General features: G+C 33.2%; 1 protein-coding gene across 2 annotated transcripts; it reads right to left on the bottom strand.

Annotated features, from left to right (window-relative positions):
• Positions 1–113: 113 nt before the first annotated feature.
• LOC105346924 (uncharacterized) lies at positions 114–19,571 on the bottom strand. 2 transcript variants are annotated; one of them, XM_034455220.2, is made up of 21 exons: positions 19,443–19,571; positions 19,302–19,354; positions 18,592–18,685; positions 18,241–18,405; positions 17,811–17,915; positions 17,367–17,613; positions 17,103–17,270; positions 15,274–15,373; positions 15,061–15,172; positions 10,985–11,146; positions 10,505–10,587; positions 10,316–10,394; positions 6,709–6,813; positions 4,807–4,977; positions 4,448–4,574; positions 4,110–4,281; positions 3,474–3,609; positions 3,170–3,280; positions 2,958–3,064; positions 1,838–1,916; positions 114–1,288 (listed from the first exon to the last, which is right to left on the bottom strand). In XM_034455220.2, exons 1-21 carry the CDS (start codon positions 19,500–19,502, stop codon positions 1,082–1,084), a joined length of 2,643 nt encoding a protein of 880 aa, XP_034311111.2. In that variant the 5' UTR covers positions 19,503–19,571; the 3' UTR covers positions 114–1,081. The 2 variants fall into 2 exon arrangements, 1 of the variants encoding a protein (XP_034311111.2); XR_010707579.1 differs by lacking the exon at positions 2,958–3,064 and having other exon boundaries at positions 1,244–1,288.
• Positions 19,572–19,932: the final 361 nt, after the last annotated feature.

The raw sequence follows: 19,932 nt of genomic DNA, 5'->3' as shown, positions 1-19,932 counted from the left end.
CTTCGTGTCGGTTAACAATGGTTTCCTCGGGGTGTCAATTTCAACTGTTACCCTCCCAAACAGGCACTATTTATATAATGGTTGTAGACTTTATATAAAACAATTCAACAAAATTTCTCCATAAACATATATTTAAAAGATGTAATCTGAACAACAAGGATCAATGACTAGAGGTTGTCAATAATATACAAGAATGTATAGAAGTACCATGACCATCAGAGATCAACAAAGTGAACATACATTGCACGCAGAATTATGTTTAACATGGATATTCCTATACAAAGCTGATTCAAGATTCATAAATTCAAAGACATGATTAATTTCTAAAAAAACATAAAAAGTCTTTATTAATCATCTGGAAAATTAGGATTTAATTAGCATTACACTAAAATGCACTGGATCAAATTGCAAAACAATTTAAACTCTCCTATACATAAAATTTTAACATCTTACCTAGTTTTTTATTTAAATAACCGGTTTAAAATTTAAGAATAAGGCCATTAGATCATGTCTTCATATGAATATCTTTGTGTCATATAACACTAAATATGATCTACATAAAAATTGAAGTTTTTTAATTTCCAAAACTACTCATCACATAATTAAAAGCAGTAATTCCTTTTTAACATGTTAAATGCGCCCTACACTTAAGGTGGCTCACTACACCATGAAATATTTTCTTAAATCAACAGAAAATTACTTGATTATGATATATATCATAATGGATAAGAAGAATTTGTATTTAAGTCTAATAGGCAAAAAAATGTGCAATTTTGGATGAAAAATTACATTTTCAAAAATTTAATTCAGTTAACATGAACAAAAGCTCCAGGCGGATTCGAACTCATGATCTGCAGTTTAGAATCTCAATACTTTAACCACTGAGCTACGATGATATACATCCTAATTGAACAATCTAAACAGATTAACAAAACATTTAAATTGCCTGTAATCTTGTGACGAAGTGTCTTATAAGTGTATAAGTGTAGGTGTAGTGAGGTACCTTAAGTAATTTTAAAAGCATGTAGCTTATATAGAATAATCCAGCCATAAATAACCGGTTCTGAGACAAAGTCTATATTCAAGATGACTGGAAGTAAAAATTGATGGCACGACTGACATCGTAATCAGCCGCCAAGGCGAACTGTATGAGGTCTTCCTCTGGCACGTCGTCACCGATAACACCACGCAAGCCAGCGATACAATCTGCCAATCGATTCTGATCTGTCGCAAGTTCACCATATTCCACATAACTCGATGAAGAGGAGGATGAAGAAGAGGAATATCTCTATAAAGTACAAACAGGTTTTCTTTAGGACAGTATCAATTACCAGATATGCCCATCCCCCTAAAAATGGTAAAACAATAGCCTCTAAGTCCTAATGGATTCAAGGGAATTTTTCTATTAAAATTGAAGCATTAAACATTCTGTTTGTCAATTTTTCTCTATCATCAAAGCTACAGCCTAAATCAAAAATATTGCACAGCGTTTTCGGCATGCAAATTTCCCCCATAGAAGATAGCAAGTAAATTTATTAAATTTCAAATCATTTTATTCATGTACGATATTTCCTTTTTGAATTTTGTTTATAAATAACATATTGCTGATGTTGACTTAAGTATTTTCATTTGTAAATGTTTTGTACATTGCAAAGCTATACTTTTAACTTCAAAAAATGTGAAACACAGGTGATTAGAATAGCCACAAATGTCCATCGATTCTCTCTGATACTTTTAACCTCTGAGACCTTAAAGCTACAAAAGCCAAAAAGACCTTCAGCCACAAAGACCTTTAACCCACAAAAACCTTATAGCTACAAAGATCTTTTAAGCCTACCCTGGAAGACACCTGCATCCGTCCAACCATCTCCTCCACATCATCCACACTGGACGAACTTGCTGTCTCCATTTCATCTCTGAAAAAGTTTAATACATGTACAAAATTTTAAAAAATTTTACTCTCTGCAAGCTACAAGTGGTCTATGATCTACGGGGTTTCTTATTCCAATTACCGTTAGGTTTTTTACCCAATTGATATGCATTTGAAAGCTCATTTACATTTTCTATGGAGACATCTGTACAAGATGGTCAGAAAAATATTTAAAATTTACATATGGGAGCACATTTTGCTCACTACCCCCCTTAGAATATAAATTCTTTACAATAAAAAAAAAATTGTAGAAAAATTGTTATAAACCTGAATGTTTAGAATGACACTTTACTAAAAAAAAAAGTGCATATTTTCTAATTTTCTAAACCCATGATTTACTGTATAGAATTTTTACACAAGTTCCACATATTTTGTATATCATATGAAAAGATGAACTTTTGAAAAATTACGATGTTCAAAAGTAAATAAATCCAATTGAAAAGAGAAAAATTTAATTAAGCGTTGGGCCAACACATAAATATTGAGTTTCCTTTCTGCTTCTTAGCCACGCAAGCGCATGGGATTGTAAATACTGCAGCGTGGCATATATCATGAGTGAACAGTCTCTCGGTGAAACTTGATGTCCTCAGGAACTATATATTTATTGAAATGCACAATCTATAAATGCATATTTCTTACTACGGACATCAAATTCAAAATTGTTTTCTCAGGGAGTCAATCCCACTGTTACTACTTTTAGACAGCAGTTGCAATCATGTGACACTCAAATCAATGTCCAAAACAACTCAGTGTGTTTACATGTGTAATTCCGGATACGTTTTACCGATATGTAAACTGACAGGTGATGACTAATAATGCCTGAAACCTTCCGTATGAGGAAATTTTGTATATTTCTTCTTATTTCCCTTGTTATTATCAAAAAGTCAGACATCGTTTTTTGAGTCACTTTAAAAAGATAATTCTGAAAAAAATAGTATTAAACTGCATAAGAACTTATCAAAACATGTTGTAACTATGCAACATGGTTTTGAATACCGGTAATCATTCTACTAAAACAAAAACCTACTCTTGAATGACATCTTCTATTTCTGCACGTAAATGTGGGGGAAGCTGAACAAAAACTTCTCCATTCTTTAGATCAGGGTGGTTTCTTAAAAAATTCAGCACTTTATCCTTCAAAACAAAACAATGAAGTCACTAACATTGACATGCACATGGCCTACGTTCACAGAGGTTAATTTCATTTGACTCAGTGATAGGTGTTAACGATGTCCCTACCTTGAGGGTTGTGCTTTGGAATTGGTCAGCAATGCTGAGGAGACAGAGGGCGGTGTCCGTGTCCACGTGTTGTAACAGCCCATGCTCACACACCCGCCCAAGATCGGCAACCTGACCACACAAAACACAATGCATTTCAGTTCATTTAGTCAAAATTACAACTCTTACAGTGCAAACTCATCTCTTTGTTCCATCATGTTTCAAGAAACTTCCAAATGAGTTTCTTAAATTTGTATTTATCTTCATGCATCTTTGTTGTGAATAAAACTATATCATTATAATTTTGACTAATTTAGCTAATGACCTCATATCTATCTGCTAAGGTTAGTAACTCTGTCAGCTGATCTGTTGACAATGAGTTCAATTGAATGTGGCCACAGTACAAGAACTCCAAAAACATGGAAAAGATCTCTGGGTTTGTGTCATGTATTGTTATTTTCCTGCAAAATGAAACAATACAATTATTCCAATGTCTATGCATAATAAAGTCTCTTAGATTATAATACTAATCAAGTATTCTTCTTTGGCATGTTCACCATTATACAATGAATTTCATTTGCAAATGAGTAGGCCTACAGTGCTTAAATGGCCCCTAACTTGTCAACTGATTCTATCTTGCCACTCAGTAGAGTGCAGGTCAATCAACACAAGTGCAGTGCTTGAATGGCCCCTTACCTGTCTACAGATTAACTCATGCCACTTAAAAGAATGTGGGAGAATCAACACGAGTACATTGTTTGAGTGGTCCCTTACTTGTTAATACGTTCTCTTGTGCCACTCAGTGGAGCATAGGTGAAACAATACAAGTACAGTGCTAGATATTATGGGAGAATCAATACAAGTACAGTGTTAGATATCATGGGAGAATTAAGATAGGTACAGTGCTAGAGATCATGGGAGAGTCAACATAAATATGTACAGTGTTTGAGTGGTCCCTTACTTGTCTATAGATTCTCTCATGCCACTTAAAAGAGCACGAGAGAACCAGTTACAGCGAGCGGCTAGCACCACACAGTGGGCTGGGATCTGATGGATCTCCATATCATGGTCATCCTCCTGTCTCTCTATGGGGTCTCCACCGTGGGTGTGGTCAATGACTATGTCCCCCATATCTATAACAGTCAACAGCGCTGTGACAATACCAAATCATCTATTGCTCTCAAATCTATCTTACAGCCAGCCCACAAATGACAAATAATGTTTTAACAGACAGCACTTAACATACGTAAATGTGAATGTTATAAAAAAGAACAAACGATCAATGTGCAAAGAACTCACCTCGAACAAGAATGATTTCAAAAACCATGTCTGTGTTTTGTTGTTTTTTAAACAACTCTAACGCTCGTTGTGCCAGCACACTTCTTCTTGATGGCGGAGGAATACAGAGAGATTCTACAGAACTCAACTATAATATAGAAAATTACATGAATAGAAACATCACTCATGCTATATGCAATCATATCAGGTATTTTGATGTTTAAAGAACAAGAAAATAAATTAAATGTAGTACTTAATTACATTTTTTTTAAATATCAATTGTAAATATATTTGTTTCAAATGATATAGTTTTAAGCAATTAACAACAAAAGCTGACACAGTAACAACAAATTAAAGTTTCTGACAGCCTATTGCTTTACCCTAGCATATTTTGTGTCTAAATCAGATGTGGAGGTGTCCCCCTTGGTATCCAGGAGACCCAGAAATGCAACTGTTGCTTTAAAATCCCCCTTGTTGACCAGATCCACCATCTGTTTTATACTTTTGTCCAAAGTTGATCTATAGCTTCTTAGCTTATGCACACCCCATGCCTACAAAAATAAGAATAATAAAATATACTTACCTCTCAAAGGTTTTGACAAGAGTATCAGATATAGGAAAGTTTATACATGATAAATGTCATTGACAAGTTAAAGAAATTGGGTAAAATAAATCAGTAATTATGGGAAGGTAAAAGTAGGAAGGTCAGACTTATCAGTGATACCAACAGTTTACTGGCAGGATGAATTATTAAGTATAAGATATATATTAGTAATAAGTGGCAAGTAAAAGTACCAGCAAGTAAAGGCGGCTCAACACACTAATATATTACTTGACGGATACTGGTACATATATTTTCTTGCTTCTAAAAGGGTTCAAAAAATTTTAGTATACTACAAGCTTTCTACTATGACTTAATGGTGGGTAAATTTTTTATTCAGAGAAACTGAAAAATTATTTTACCTGCAAGTGAGAAATTTTAGAGCTTAAAATTTGCTCTCAATAAACATGTCCTGTAAGTACTGTGTCTAATAAAACATGCTATAAAGAAAAGTTATGTAGACTTTTAAATAGTGTACCAGACAAGTATTCATACTTTACAGAAAAATGTTTCATAGATTTGTCATAAAATGAACGTGTTGAGCTACTTTACAATCTATCAGTGACCAATGCTAGGTAAAAGTACCAAAGTCAGTCATTTCAGTGACCCCTGGTTGGTAAAAGTCTAAAGGTAGGTTATATCAGTAAGCATAACTAGAAGTGTCAAGGTATATTGTATCAGTAAAAGTAAACTTTATCAGGAAAAGTATCAAAGTAAATTGTATCAGGAAAAGTATCAAGGTAAATTGTATCAGTATTAACATAGGTAAGTAAAAGTATCAAGGTATGTTGTATCAGTAAACATAAGTAAGTAAAAGTATTAAGGTATGTTGTATCAGTAAACATAAGTAAGTAAAAGTATCAAGGTATGTTGTATCAGTAAAAGTATCAAGGTATGTTGTATCAGTAAAAAGTATCAAGGTATGTTGTATCAGTAAAAGTATCAAGGTATGTTGTATCAGTAAAAGTATCAAGGTATGTTGTATCAGTAAAAGTATCAAGGTATGTTGTATCAGTAAAAGTATCAAGGTACATATATATTGTATCAGTAAAAGTATCAAAATATGTTTTACCAGCAAAAGTATCAAGGTACAGTACCGATCAGACCAAACCTAACAGAAAGTAAACCCCAACAAAATCCTGGGTTTACTCTGGGTTTACTAGAGTGGACCCAGAGTAAACCCAAAAGTTAACCCAGAGTGGACACAGAGAGTGAACCCCAATCAGAAGTATACCCCTGAAAGCAGACACTACATGTGTATTCGGAATATACAAGGGGCAGGAATTACAGGCAGTAAGATGGTAAGATAAAATACAGGTCTGCTTCACACTTCAGTGCGTACAGAATGCCATTCTCAAGTAAACCCAAAGTAACCCCGTGCCCCAAATTTTCAAAAAGTAAACCCAGAGTATTCCCAAAGTAAACCCAGAAAGTTATCCCCGGGTTTAGTTGGGGTTTACTCTGGTATTAGGTTGGGTCTGATCGGTACTGTATATTGTGTCAGTAAAAGTATCAAGGTGTATTGTATCAGTATAAACCACTGGTAAGTTAAAGTATCAGGGTATACTATAACAGTAAAAGTATCAAGATAAATTGTATCAGTAACCATAAGTAAATAAAAGTAACAAGGCCAGACAAATCCAATATCAATGATGATTGAATAATTATTCAAATGACTCACAATTTTAGAGGAGCTCAATTTGAACATGTACTTCCACTCCTTCCACTTGTATTTTTCTTCTAGAACAAGAGCCAAGTGCTGCATTCTGTCCACAAAAAGAGGAGCCTACAAAATAAAAATGAATCTTGTATCATTTTATAAGTACTCTATAAACAATATTTCCCCTTACCTCCCTTAACCCTCTCAAAACAAGATTCAGTGTATAATGTATAATTTTTAGTGTTTAAAATTCAATTTAATTTTATATGAAATTTCAAAAACAAAATTGTTTAGTACAAATTGTCTTTAAAAATATGACCTATTATTTATGTTTTAAGGTAAGACGTGACCTATCTTCCATTTTTTCTTTTTTTTTTCCTATCTCCACAATGTGAAGATTTCCACTTGGTAATTTCATAATTATATTTTTCTGTAATATGATTTTTTTTTTATTTTGATATAAAGTGTTCAATTGAATATGTATAGTATGACTTTACTTATAAGCATTCAAATGCATTTTGCATGCTATTTTAAGGAAAATTTGAAATATCCTAGCTCCGAAACAAGTCTACTAATGTACCCTGAATTTTTGGGTATTAACTGGTTTAAATGTTAATAAATAAGGAATAAAATATCAAGGAAAATTATATAAAATTGAGGAATGTCTTGTCTGTCCTTAAATAATCATGTTTATATAGGAAATTAATTTTTTACCAAGAAACATAAAACAAGATTTGCTATTATTCTTTGCTGCTTAATTTCAATTTGTTTCAAACATAAGCACTTAGACAAACCTTCACAATCCAGGATATCATGACCTTTTTTTTAATTTTGGCACCTCTACTTTTAAACAAGAGGCCCATGGGGCCACATCGCTCACCTGACCAACAATGGGCGTTCAAAAGATATTGTGCCATATGGTCCCTCGGTAGAAAAACAAAAAATAAATATTGTAAAGTATTCGAATTTTACATTTATTTTTGTATACATGTAATCTTTGACATTGTACCTTCATGAAATACTATTTTTTACCAGAATAAGAAAATCCTACGCAAGATATAAAACTAAACATTTGGTAGAGGTATACTGTTAAGTTGTTAACTTCCAAATCACTATATTTTCGTTCTGCCCCCCCCCCCCCCCCCCACCCCACTTTGTAAAGCAATCAAAATATATGAGAGCATATAGGTACATTTTTTTCATCAACTACTTACTAGTTATTGTATTAAAAAAAAAAATAGTTATAATTGTTTTTTATTTTAAAAACCCTACATGTATAGATGTGAAGAAGAAAATTGTACCTCAATGTGCTCAATTCCTCAAATTAAAAACATTCAAAAATTTTATTTGTCTTCTCCATTATAATTAAATGACTGTTATTTACTTCGCGTACAAACCAGGATAATTTTCCGCTGTGATATTCTTAGGAATAGCGATAATTACTTTATCCTCGCAACAGAAATGTGTCAGAAATATGGAAACTGTTTTAAAGATGTCGTTTTTATTTACTCGTGTCTGAAAAACTATCAAAATTGATGTAGATTTCACATTATTTATTGTATAAAGAGAGGGCCCCAGAGAGTAGATATATACAGAATATCATTCTTTTATTTTGTTTGTACAAGTATTTAACATACTCTAATTCATAGAGATTTTCTAATGTTCAACCAAAATTTCAGCATCAATTGTAGAATTATAAGCAAGATACAGAGCTCACAGTTCGCCTAGGTTTGATTCATATTTTGTTCACATGAGTTTATTACATTCAGCTTATGATTTTTAACTTGGTATTTCCTATTCAGCATTTAAAATGGAAAAAAGAATGGCCTAAAATTTTATATTCTTTTATTCACTCAAGACCAGTTCACTGGTATTTGAGGTTCAAAATCAGTTTATACAAATGTACACAAACACAGTGAAGGATCACATGTACAGTGGGAGTAATAATGACGAAAAAATGTTAAGTTTACAATACAATAAGATGTTAAAGTTGGTTTTTGGAAGAACAGACTTTGAAAATTTTCTTAATAAATATTGACAAATTTTTTACTTTTTTAATCTTTAGTTTTTAAGATCTGTGTACAAACATAGAATTGTGAGCAAATCTCTGTATCTTGCTTATAATTTGAAGCTTAACACTCAAATATGGTAAGTAAATAGAAATTGAAAACAATTAAACACAAGAAACATTCACTATAACAAATAAAGAACACAATTTATTTTTTCGAAATGAATCATATATATACATGTATATACCTACATATTTCTGTCAGCAATATCAAACTTTATTTAAACTGAATAAACTCGAGAAAATGCCGAGCATCGCAACAAAACCTTTTGCATTAATCTACCATTACGCAAAAGATAATGCCGATCGAATTACTGATAGAATGAATTGTATTTCATTATTTTTTTATACATCAGATTTTGCTTAATATGCGCAGGTAAACAGTTAACTGTTTGATTTACCGAAGTCTCTGTTTGATTTGATACGTAAAAATCATGAAATACAGACGATAGTTCCCAGGTTACAAGCAGAAATAATGAAAACGAAACGAAAATCGGAACAAGCTAACACCAACGTCATGTGTGAAAACTGTCAACGCATTGAAATATTTAGCCTCAATTTACTTCACAAAATCGGCAACAATATATTTTGCATGTTTCTAAAATTTCCCTTCATACGCGAACTGTTGCACAACAAGCAAATTCATCATAGTCAGATCGACCCTTTTTCGTATAATGTCATGGCTGCTTTAAACAAAGAACCTCGTTTTAGAGTCTTGGTAAAATGGGTATGCAAACACGGGCCGTGGCAAAATAAAAGCCAAGGCAGATCGACAATCGTCAATTCCAAATACGCATTATTTTGCAGCAATATTTACAGCGAATACAAATATACTGGTCCATCAAATATCCTGAAATTTTAATGAGATTGGCAGATTAATAACTGCCAATCTTTGTTTTGCCAAGGCCAAGTCTTGCCTACCCATTTTTCCGGATGCCGGATTACCGGATGCCGAACCCGAAGCTATTAAACTGATTGAAACACGCCTTTCCTTTATTGTTATTTTCGTAATAACTCAGATTTGAAACAGAATTAGCACTTAATTTTTGCAATTTATATTTTCCTTCCCATATAAGGATAATTTATGCTAAACTACGTTGAATTGGAATCAGTAGTTCTTGAGAAGAAAATTTTTAAAAATGCACCCCCCTTTTTCTACAGTTTCAAGGTTTTCTCCGCTTTGAATACAGACTTTTATTTTTGCAATTTATATTCGCCCTCCCATAAGGATGCTTTGTGCCAAATTTGGTTGAAATTGGATAAGTGGTTTTAGAGAAGAAGTTCAAAATGTAAAAAGTTTACAGACGGACAGACAGACAGACGGACAGATGGACGACGGACAAAATGTGATCAGAATAGCTCACTTGAGCTTTCAGCTCAGGTGAGCTAAAAATGTTTCACAGCACAGTTTTAGCTGTAGAGACTTTCACATTTTTTTCATTTACAGGTACATTGACAATTCATATCATTGATAAGATAACTCACACTCAAATGAAAACCCTTTTATTTAAAAAATTACTTGACAACAATCACACCAGTTCTATGCTACAGTGTACATACCTCATTGTTCTTCAGAGCATCTAACAAGTACACTATCAATGGAATCTTTTCTGCTTCTGTTTTCTTACTAAAAACATGCCTGTAAGCAAAAAAAGGTCCATGATCATAGTTTGGATTTAATTATTTACCACTGTGGGTAATGACATAAGATTATATAGTTACAATACAAGTTATAATGCAAGTACTTACATCTTTTTCAAAAACATCTCCAGTTTGACTGTTGCTGCCTCATGCATATTTCTTAGCTTCTTTAACTCTCGGACGTGTAAAGCCTATTTTTAACAAAGGATGGCACCATACTAACAATAGTACAATACATATTTTTAGTAAATATACTTATGAGCCAGGTGCATTTGACCAATATTTAAAAGAAAGTTAATTGATTGACCCTGCACAAATATGTGTTCAACTGTACACTGCTGACCATTTTGTCAAATCAAGTAAAACAAAATTATCAAACTGACTTCTCAAGGCCTGATACTGTGACTTTATCAGTTTTTATTTAGTACCAATTGTTTTTCATTTTGTTGCTGATTCAAACTTTGAAATTAAATGTTCAAAGTAAAAATCATATTGTATTGGTAATGCTTCTGTCTACAAGTTTACATACATATGGAACTGTGTGAATTTGCTGCCAGGGAATATCAATGACACTAGAGTAGTACTCACATGTTTCAGGGTTTTACTGAGGATGTCCTTCACATGCTCCGTCTTCTGTTTTTCTTTCTTCTCCACCTTCTCCTTCTCTGATATGTTTGTTGTAATTGCAACATCAAGCGCAGTCTGAAATTCCTCCACAAATGTAGTCAAAAGAGTCATGGATTCCTCAATCTAGGGGAAAAAAGTATAAAATTTGTTGTATAAATATATATTCATCTTATGTGGAAGTCTTTTCAACTACTTAATAATGTAAAATGTCATGTACCAGGTATTAGTAAGAATAGTTTTTATATGTTAAGATGGTTCACTAAATCTTTAAATCATATTTTTTTCAAATCAGCAGAAAATTACTTGATTATGATAGCTAGATAATTTTTCTATTGATCGATGTATAAGAGAAAAAATGACCAGCCTTCAGCAGATGCAGAGCTATTGAGCTGAATTTAATGGATTAAACACAAATAGAAAGTTGAAATTAAAACCAACTGAATTGAAAACACAAGAGGCCCATGGGCCACATCGCTCACCTGAACAGCAGTTCCTTGTAACATTACATTTCTTGAGAAGAAAATTTTTAAACATTTTTCATATGTAGTTCTATGTTAAACTTTAAACCCCGCCTGGGGCCCCAGTTTTGGTCCGAGGGTCACTATTTTTACAATTTAGAATCTTCACTATATATAAAAGCTTTTGTGTAAATATTGGCATTTCTGGTGCAGTGGTTCTTGAGAAAAAGATTTTTTAAACATTTTCCTATGTATTTCTATGTTAAACTTTGAACCCCGCCTGGGGCCCCAGTTTTGGTCCGAGGGTCACGATTTCTACAATTTAGAATCTTCATTATACATACAAGCTTTTGTGTTAATATTGGCATTTCTGGTGCAGTGGTTCTTGAGAAGAAGATTTTTTAAACATTTTCCTAAGGTATTTCTATGTTAAACTTTGAACCCCGCATGGGGCCCCAGTTTTGGTCCGAGGGTCACGATTTTTACAATTTAGAATCTTCACTATATATACAAGCTTTTGTGTAAATATTGGCATTTCTGGTGCAGTGGTTCTTGAGAAGAAGAGTTTTAAAACATTTTCCTATGTATTTCTATGTTAAACTTTGAACCCCGCCTGGGGCCCCAGTTTTGGTCCGAGGGTCACGATTTTTACAATTTAGAATCTTCACTATGTATACAAGCTTTTGTGTAAATATTGGCATTTCTGGTGCAGTGGTTCTTGAGAAGAAGATTTTTTAAACATTTTCCTATGTATTTCAATGGTAAAATTTGAACCCCGCCTGGGGCCCCAGTTTTGGTCCGAGGGTCACGATTTTTACAATTTAGAATCTTCACTATATATACAAGTTTTTTTTGTAAATATTGGCATTTCTGGTGCAGTGGTTCTTGAGAAGAAGATTTTTTAAACATTTTCCATATGTAGTTCTATGTTAAACTTTGAACCCCGCCTGGGGCCCCAGTTTTTGTCCGAGGGTCACGATTTTTACAATTTAGAATCTTCACTATATATAAAAGCTTTTGTGTAAATTTTGGCATTTCTGGTGCAGTGGTTCTTGAGAAGAAGATTTTTTAAACATTTTCCTATGTATTTCTATGTTAAACTTTGAACCCCGCCTGGGGCCCCAGTTTTGGTCTGAGGGTCACGATTTTTACAATTCGGTTCAGGTGAGCTAAAAAGTGAAATACATGCAATGGCTTGTGACATTATTCACTGTGCAGCAAGATTCATTAAAACTTGTTTTAATTCCAGTTCCATCACTGGAATATGCTACTAGGTATGACCATGATGCAGGGATCAAGACACAATTGTGGACCAAAATAGTTGATATGTCAACAAAGAATAGTATGTTTGTGCGACTTTGTAAATGCTGTGGTAACTAGATAGCCAGTGAGGTATCTAAATGGTATATCTGCAGCTTGGAATATGCTGAAGGAGTCAGGATGTATTACATATAGCTTTGCTCTACGATGCTTATTACAATGAAATGACTGTTTGCAAATTTGAACAGCATAGTTACTGTGAAAGTGTATAAGCCTTATTATTTTCATTATAATTATTCCTGGAACAGTCAGTCTTGCTGCTAATGTTGATCGTAGCTGCAGGTCTTAAGCTCCTGGTCAGAAAAAAATTAGAATGGACGACCTGGGAGCTACAGTGCCTCCCATAGTGAAACAAGTGAAAAGCTGTCAATGTGACAGCAAACCAGGTTTTCTTTTATGTAAACTGTATCCATAATCCATGTCAACCCTTATCCAGTGAAATGGAGTACCCTACATGTATATGCAACATTTTGCCAAAAAATGACTAAGTTCAAAAGCTAGTATTTTTTTCATAAATTATCGGAAATCAAAATCCTAGCAATATGCACACCTCTGATATATGTACAATTGATCTGCAAAAGAACAACTTCCTATCTTGAGAACTGTAGGAGGAGTTATCCGTACAATGAGGGTACCCTATATGCAATATTTTGCCAAAAAATGACTAAGTTCAAAAGCTGGTATTTTTTCGATAAATTATCAGAAATCAAAATCCTAGCAATATGCACACTTCTGATATATGTACAATTGATCTGCAAAAGAACAACTTCCTATCTTGAGAACTGTAGGAGGAGTTATCCGTACAATGAGGGTACCCTATATGCAACATTTTGCCAAAAAATGACTAAGTTCAAAAGCTGGTATTTTTTCGATAAATTATCGGAAATCAAAATCCTAGCAATATGCACACCTCTGATATATGTACAATTGATCTGCAAAAGAACAACTTCCTATCTTGAGAACTGTAGGAGTAGTTATCCGTACAATGAGGGTACCCTTTTGGCAGCCGCCCGCCCGCCCGCCATTTTCACCATTTTAATAACCGGATTTTTCCGTTGGAAAACCCGGTTAAAAACTGCAATTTATGGAGGACAAAAAATTGTGTTAGTTTTGGACTGATTAATCTTATTTCCAAACATATTCTGTACAAATATTTCATTCAAAAAAATTCTTCAGACATATTACTACAGATATTGTCACTTTAATTGCCTCTGATATTCTTCTAAACACCATCACCAGTCCCGTAAAGTAAAGTTGTGCAGTTTGTTTACATATGTTATAATGGTGACTCTCGATCTCAATGTGAATTTAACATACTTCATTTTCCCAGGTCTGTTAGTGTGTTTCGGGGGAAGTCTGAGGCAAGTAAAGTGACGATAACAGTAGGAAATTGTATGAAGAATTTAATGGTAGTAATTGTTTTTACAGATTTTGTGTTTGCAACAGACCTGCAGCTATGTTGATCGTTACCTCAAGCAGACGAAATCATGAGAAGACACTTAATTTTCTATTTCTAAATTAATTAATGTGTATTGGTTTTATTTCAAGTTTAAACTTCTAATTTTTTAAAATAATAATTATAAATTTGTTTGCTTACAATTTAAGAAACACAACACATTTTGTTATAATGTTATTTAACCAAATCAATTAATACAAACAATTTCCCAAAACATTTAATAGTGTCTTAAAAGGAATATTAAGTATATGTATTGATGTAGTGAGGTACTTTAAAAAGGAAATTTCATTTTCAAATTTCTAATCTTTTCTATTTCATTTAACATTTCAATGAAAATAGAAAAGATTAAAAAATATGTACAATATTTGAAGACCATCTTTGTTCACATTAAAATTATTTCCTTGGACATATGTCACTGAATTTGCACAATGAATATTCATGCACAGAATTTAGCAGCATTTGTAACAAATAACTTATGACCTAGAAATCATTAATGGTCGTACAATGATCAATATCAGGCCTTGTGTGCAGATAAATATCTTGATGGATGATAGGTCTATTAAGTGACAAAACCACTGATCAAAACAATGCATTATTCCAGCTCCAAAATAGGCATAATTTTAAGCCCACCCTTTAACAAAAACATAATTTAATTCTTTAAACTCTGAATTTTTTTTTTTCAAAATTAAGACTGAAATAAATGTAATAGTTTACATGAACCTCGCACAAGTTGCAAGCTTGGTACTTTGATATCTTTTGTTTCCCTCCCCTCTTCCAACTATTCCTAGGTCTGTTACCATTACCTCAGGCAGTATATAGCTGGCTATCTCTTGTTTTTGATCTGGTCCCATTAGCATTAACTGGTACTCAAAGACTTCAAAAAATTCTTGCACTTGCTTGATAAATATGGGTAATCTAAAGCAAAAAATAAATAAAAGTTAGTAAGGGTGATCCCAATAAACTTTGTTTTTTAAAAGAACTTAATTACAATTTTTTCAAAAAGATTGCTATTTTACCTGGAATGTGCATATCTAATAATATCATGTCTTTCTTCTTGAGGTAGTTCCCCACTTCTCCTGGCAAACAGATCACATAGAAGCACCAGTTTGGAACATGCTGCAAAAAACCATAAGTTACCGTATTTTTAATAGGAACTTGATCTACTGGAGAAGTTGACTGTCTATTCTAGACTGACAAATTTTAACTGAAATGTCAGCCTGAAGAGAAACTTTTTTTGGCATTTTACTGTGTACAGGAAAATATTTGCCCCTTTCACCCTCGTACTCAGTGGGCAAATTAAAAACTGAGCAAATTCCAATGTCTCAAATTATCTTCTTAAATCAGAAGTGTGTCTGGGCGAACTCAAGATACATGGGGTGAAAATAACCCTGTATACAGTATATCAATGATTTCCAACTTAAACCTCATAATCTTTGTTATCCTAGACTTAATAGGACTGACAAAAAAAAATCAGCTGTTTGAGGATTCAAAATATGCAGTTGAAATACATAAGAACAAGGGGTTGGGACTTTAAAATCATTATGATATATCCATAGTATTGGAGACAATAATATTTCATTAAGGTCAAACAACACGTTCCTCCAGAATCTTTTTTGTATCTCCTCGTAATAAAGAGTTCCAATAAAAAATATTAATTTTATAATTACTTTAAAAATGATCAAATTTACTTAGATTTGGTTATATGTCTAGATGGTCGAGGGGTTAGAACTGTGGCCGCTCACTGCCAGAAGCGTATAGGTTCTAGAGGTCGTGTGTTCAAAGCCCCGCCCCAGCAGAGATATAGTTCTAATATAGTGAATTTCGCTGTGCTGTAGATGTATTTATTTTTATATCAGCAATTCAAGTACTAGTGTATTTCAAGAAGATATTATATAGGAAATTGCATACTCTAGTATTTTGCAGAAATGCCTGGTAAGGTACCCTAATTTTTCGCAAGAAAGCTTGTCAAAGTAGTAGTAAACCATTACCAAATTCCTGGCAAAAGTTATCTAAAATTGAGGAACGTGTCGTCTGACCTTAAACTATTTAATTTAACTGTATATGTATGAACACTGTCATCGTCTCAGACATGGTCCAGAGCTGGCGTAGCTCTTTCCAATCCATGGCTGCTTTGACACATAAAGTATTGTCATGCTAAATATTCAGAAGTCATCTGTTACATCACATTTTAACCCATTTTATCTCTACATACAGTGCACTGTTACTGCATCAACAGTAAACAACATGTTTTATGTAAAATGCAATTGGATGATAAAAGGTCACATCAAAGGTCAATCTTTCTTAATATTTTACTCGTATTGGCAAATATTTTAATGAGCTACAAGATATTCTTGTCTCATGCAACCATGGCCAGATTGGAAAGGATCATATATGTATATTGGCCATGGCTTGCAAGGATGTTACACTGTATGCCTCATTTTACCTTTTGAGCAGATAATCACCTTAAAAGTAATTTATACAAGAGTAAAATTCAACTACAATAAAAAAAAAAGGGTTGTAAAGAAGTGCCAAGGACGGGCGATTTTGCTTTGTTGTAAGCGTAATTCGTTATATGCGTCAAGTTCACAACATATAATACATGTACATGTATAGTGAAAGTCACTTTGGTGTAATTGTCAATTCATTATAAGTGTGTTCGCTATAACCGTGTTTTACTGTATAGCAATATTTCATCACTATACCACACATTTCTTAATCTATATTCACAATTCTTTAGTTTATCTGTTGCTGATTTAAGTATAGTCAATTTCTAACAACAAGGAGCATTATGATTTTTTTAATAACTTACTTTTTCAACTTGTGGCTATCTAAAACAAGCACTTACCTACAGCTCCCTCGCGGGCTGCTCGTTTAATGACATAACATAATTTCTGGGGATTGGCTACTAATGCATCTTCTGGCATCATTCCTTTACTGTGAGGCTTCTTACATTTGAATAAATCAATTATTCTGTTGGCACATGCATGCATATCATCTATAAGACTCACAATTTCTGTAATAGATGTGTAAACAAACTGATATACAATACACGTACAATTTTGTTCATAAAAGTTTTTTCATAGACAAATAAATAACAGGAAACACTAACGGTGCCTTAATGCTGTATTCCTTAGAAAAGTCTGACAAAGCTTGATGAAGGTGTCAAACTCTTTAATGTCAGACAGAGTTTTGATACAGTCCCTAGCTGTGTCCTCCGACAGTCCAGGGGGCAGACATTCCTTGTACAAATAGTGGAAAACTGTGCTCAGGATATTGTCTGGCATACCATTCAAGGGAGATAACCTCCAGTTGTGACCAGGAACTGCCAGATTCAGAAGAATGGAATGAAGTTTAAACTGCAACAGAAAACATTCTCCAGATAATTGCACAACATATAACATCTAATTTTGAAAAAAGAACGAATAAAAAAAAAATGTAAGTATTTTCACATAACATCAAGATGAGTGAATTAATGTTGTGGTAAATTGCTGTTGTACTAAATTTTTTTAAAGACTTCAACAGATATCAAAATATTTCGAGGACATTTACAAACCTCTCTGCCACTCTTCGATTTGATGACCACATCAGAGAAAAAGCCTTCTTCTAGGGCAGGTGTAAAACAATATGGATTGTCCAGTTCAACATCCTCAGACTTCATCTAGCAAAAGTGCATTTGTTTTCAAAACAGATAGAATCTCATTTTCTTTTTTAAATTGTATCTTTTCAACAAAAGTTGGGAAATCCTGCATCCACCTATTGTTTTTTATCTGATGAAAAATTCAGCCCCTGCATGGACAGAACTTCCTTAAAAATGAAGGGAAATTCATGAATTATTTTGCCTCAGCCATGCACGTTTTGACATGAACCTTTGGAGAAATACTAATACAACACCAGATTTAGGGCTTAAACAATCAAGTCATCATAAATTCATGAAGCCTAGGAAAAAGAAAGGAGAAAAATTATATTTCTGAAAAATTGGATACCTTTTGACACTGAAGTATACAACAGCGTTCACATGTTAAAAGCATCAGATCATCAGAGGTCTTCACTTTAAATTCAATGACATGCTCTGCACAAGTTCCAAAAAATTTTAGGGAAGTAACATCTGTCTCATGTCCTCCTATCATGGGCTTGATTCTTTTGACAAACTGCAATGTGAAATAAAATTGTGTAATCTTTATTTTCAAGGCCATCATTTTAACTCTCCTGAAATGTTGTCGATTTAAAATTAGTATTTTTTTTTATTCATAAAAAAAGGAACCATATCCCTTGTTAATTTAAATATTATATTTAAGAAAATGATATATATACAAAATGGGAGTCCTAAAACACACCTCATAGGTATCAGAGTTAAAAAATGGCATGATTTCTGATCCATCTGGTACCTTCCACGAAACATCATTGTTTTCATATAGTTGAAACTGACACCTTGAAAAAAAAATCACAATCTAATTTTTCAAAGTGCAACAGTCAAAACCTAAGGACAAGTGAAAAAAAGGTTTGACTGTTCAATTGCCAGTTCAAGTGCATCTACAAGATTCTGATGATCATTGCAAACTATCGATTCACGCATCATATTTAAACTCAACATTTTCATGACAAATAAACTGAAATTATCTATGGTTTCAATGTTTGTATCTTACATGAACACCAAATTTTCAAAGTTTTTCAGATTCTGTTAAGGTTTTCATTGGAATATTTTTGTAACTAAGAATGCATGTACCTTGCACTTAAAATGGTATTTTTCCTGAGACAAACAAAATACCAATGGCATTCGTGCTAACTTATTTTTAATCAAACAATTTTAAAACAAGCAAAGAAATGTGTACCCAAAAAGATGAAGTATTTATTAAATGTTCTATATATAGACATTATACAACCAAAATAAATTGTCTGAGAAAAGGAAGTTGTTTGCAATAAGCATTTTTCAAAAAGCATTGACAACAGTATGAAGTCTTAAAATATTCATTTTCACACCTGTATAGTCTTATTATTGATATAGTACACAACTGTGACAATATGACAGCCATATGACAGTACGCACCCTTCTATTCCACTCGTATCAACTGATCCTGCTAACGACACACACTCAACGATCTGAAAAGTTAAAATACGAAGAACATAAAACTTTTCAAAAATCAAATTAAAAATAACACTCTGAAACTACTTTAAATGTAAACCGTGCCTTCCATGTTCCGTAATATTTTTCCTCCGCAGAAGTTGCATCCCTGTTTCTTCTCGCCATGTTTACAAAATATACGCATGCGTATTAGATATATGGTACAATTTATTAACTTGTTCTTTTGCAACTTCGATGCCCATAAGCCACTATGTACCTGAACATATTTTTAAAAAAAACATGCAATTTTAACAGTTAATAACACAAAATTAACCTTTATTTGACACCGATAAGACATTGATAATTCCACAATCTCAACGTGATCAAAGCTGCACTATTTTACACACAATTAGGGCTATTTTATCATCTTTATGAAGAAAATTTCAAGAGTTTTTTTCCCCCCTTTTTAAATTGATCTATCCTTTAATTAACATCCCGTACCCCCCACCCCGGGTGGGGGGAGGGGAGCTACTTATATAGTTGTTTTTCCCCCATAGTAGGGGTTCTCTCTCACGTTTTTGTGGGCTGTTTAAATATTATGTGCAGACACGAATTT

This window comes from Magallana gigas, chromosome 7 (assembly GCF_963853765.1).
Source record: "Magallana gigas chromosome 7, xbMagGiga1.1, whole genome shotgun sequence".
Taxonomy (NCBI): domain Eukaryota; kingdom Metazoa; phylum Mollusca; class Bivalvia; order Ostreida; family Ostreidae; genus Magallana; species Magallana gigas.
Note: the sequence above shows the minus strand (reverse complement) of the source record. Positions and strands in the feature narration are given on the sequence as shown.

Coding starts and splice junctions, on each gene's coding strand:
- LOC105346924 (XM_034455220.2), bottom strand. CDS start 19,502: ATGGCGAGAAGAAACAGGGATGCAACTTCTGCGGAGGAAAAATATTAC. Junction 15,173..15,273: donor ATTAGATATGCACATTCCAG/GTAAAATAGCAA, acceptor TTTTTGCTTTAG/ATTACCCATATTTATCAAGC. Junction 10,395..10,504: donor GAGATGTTTTTGAAAAAGAT/GTAAGTACTTGC, acceptor TTTTGCTTACAG/GCATGTTTTTAGTAAGAAAA.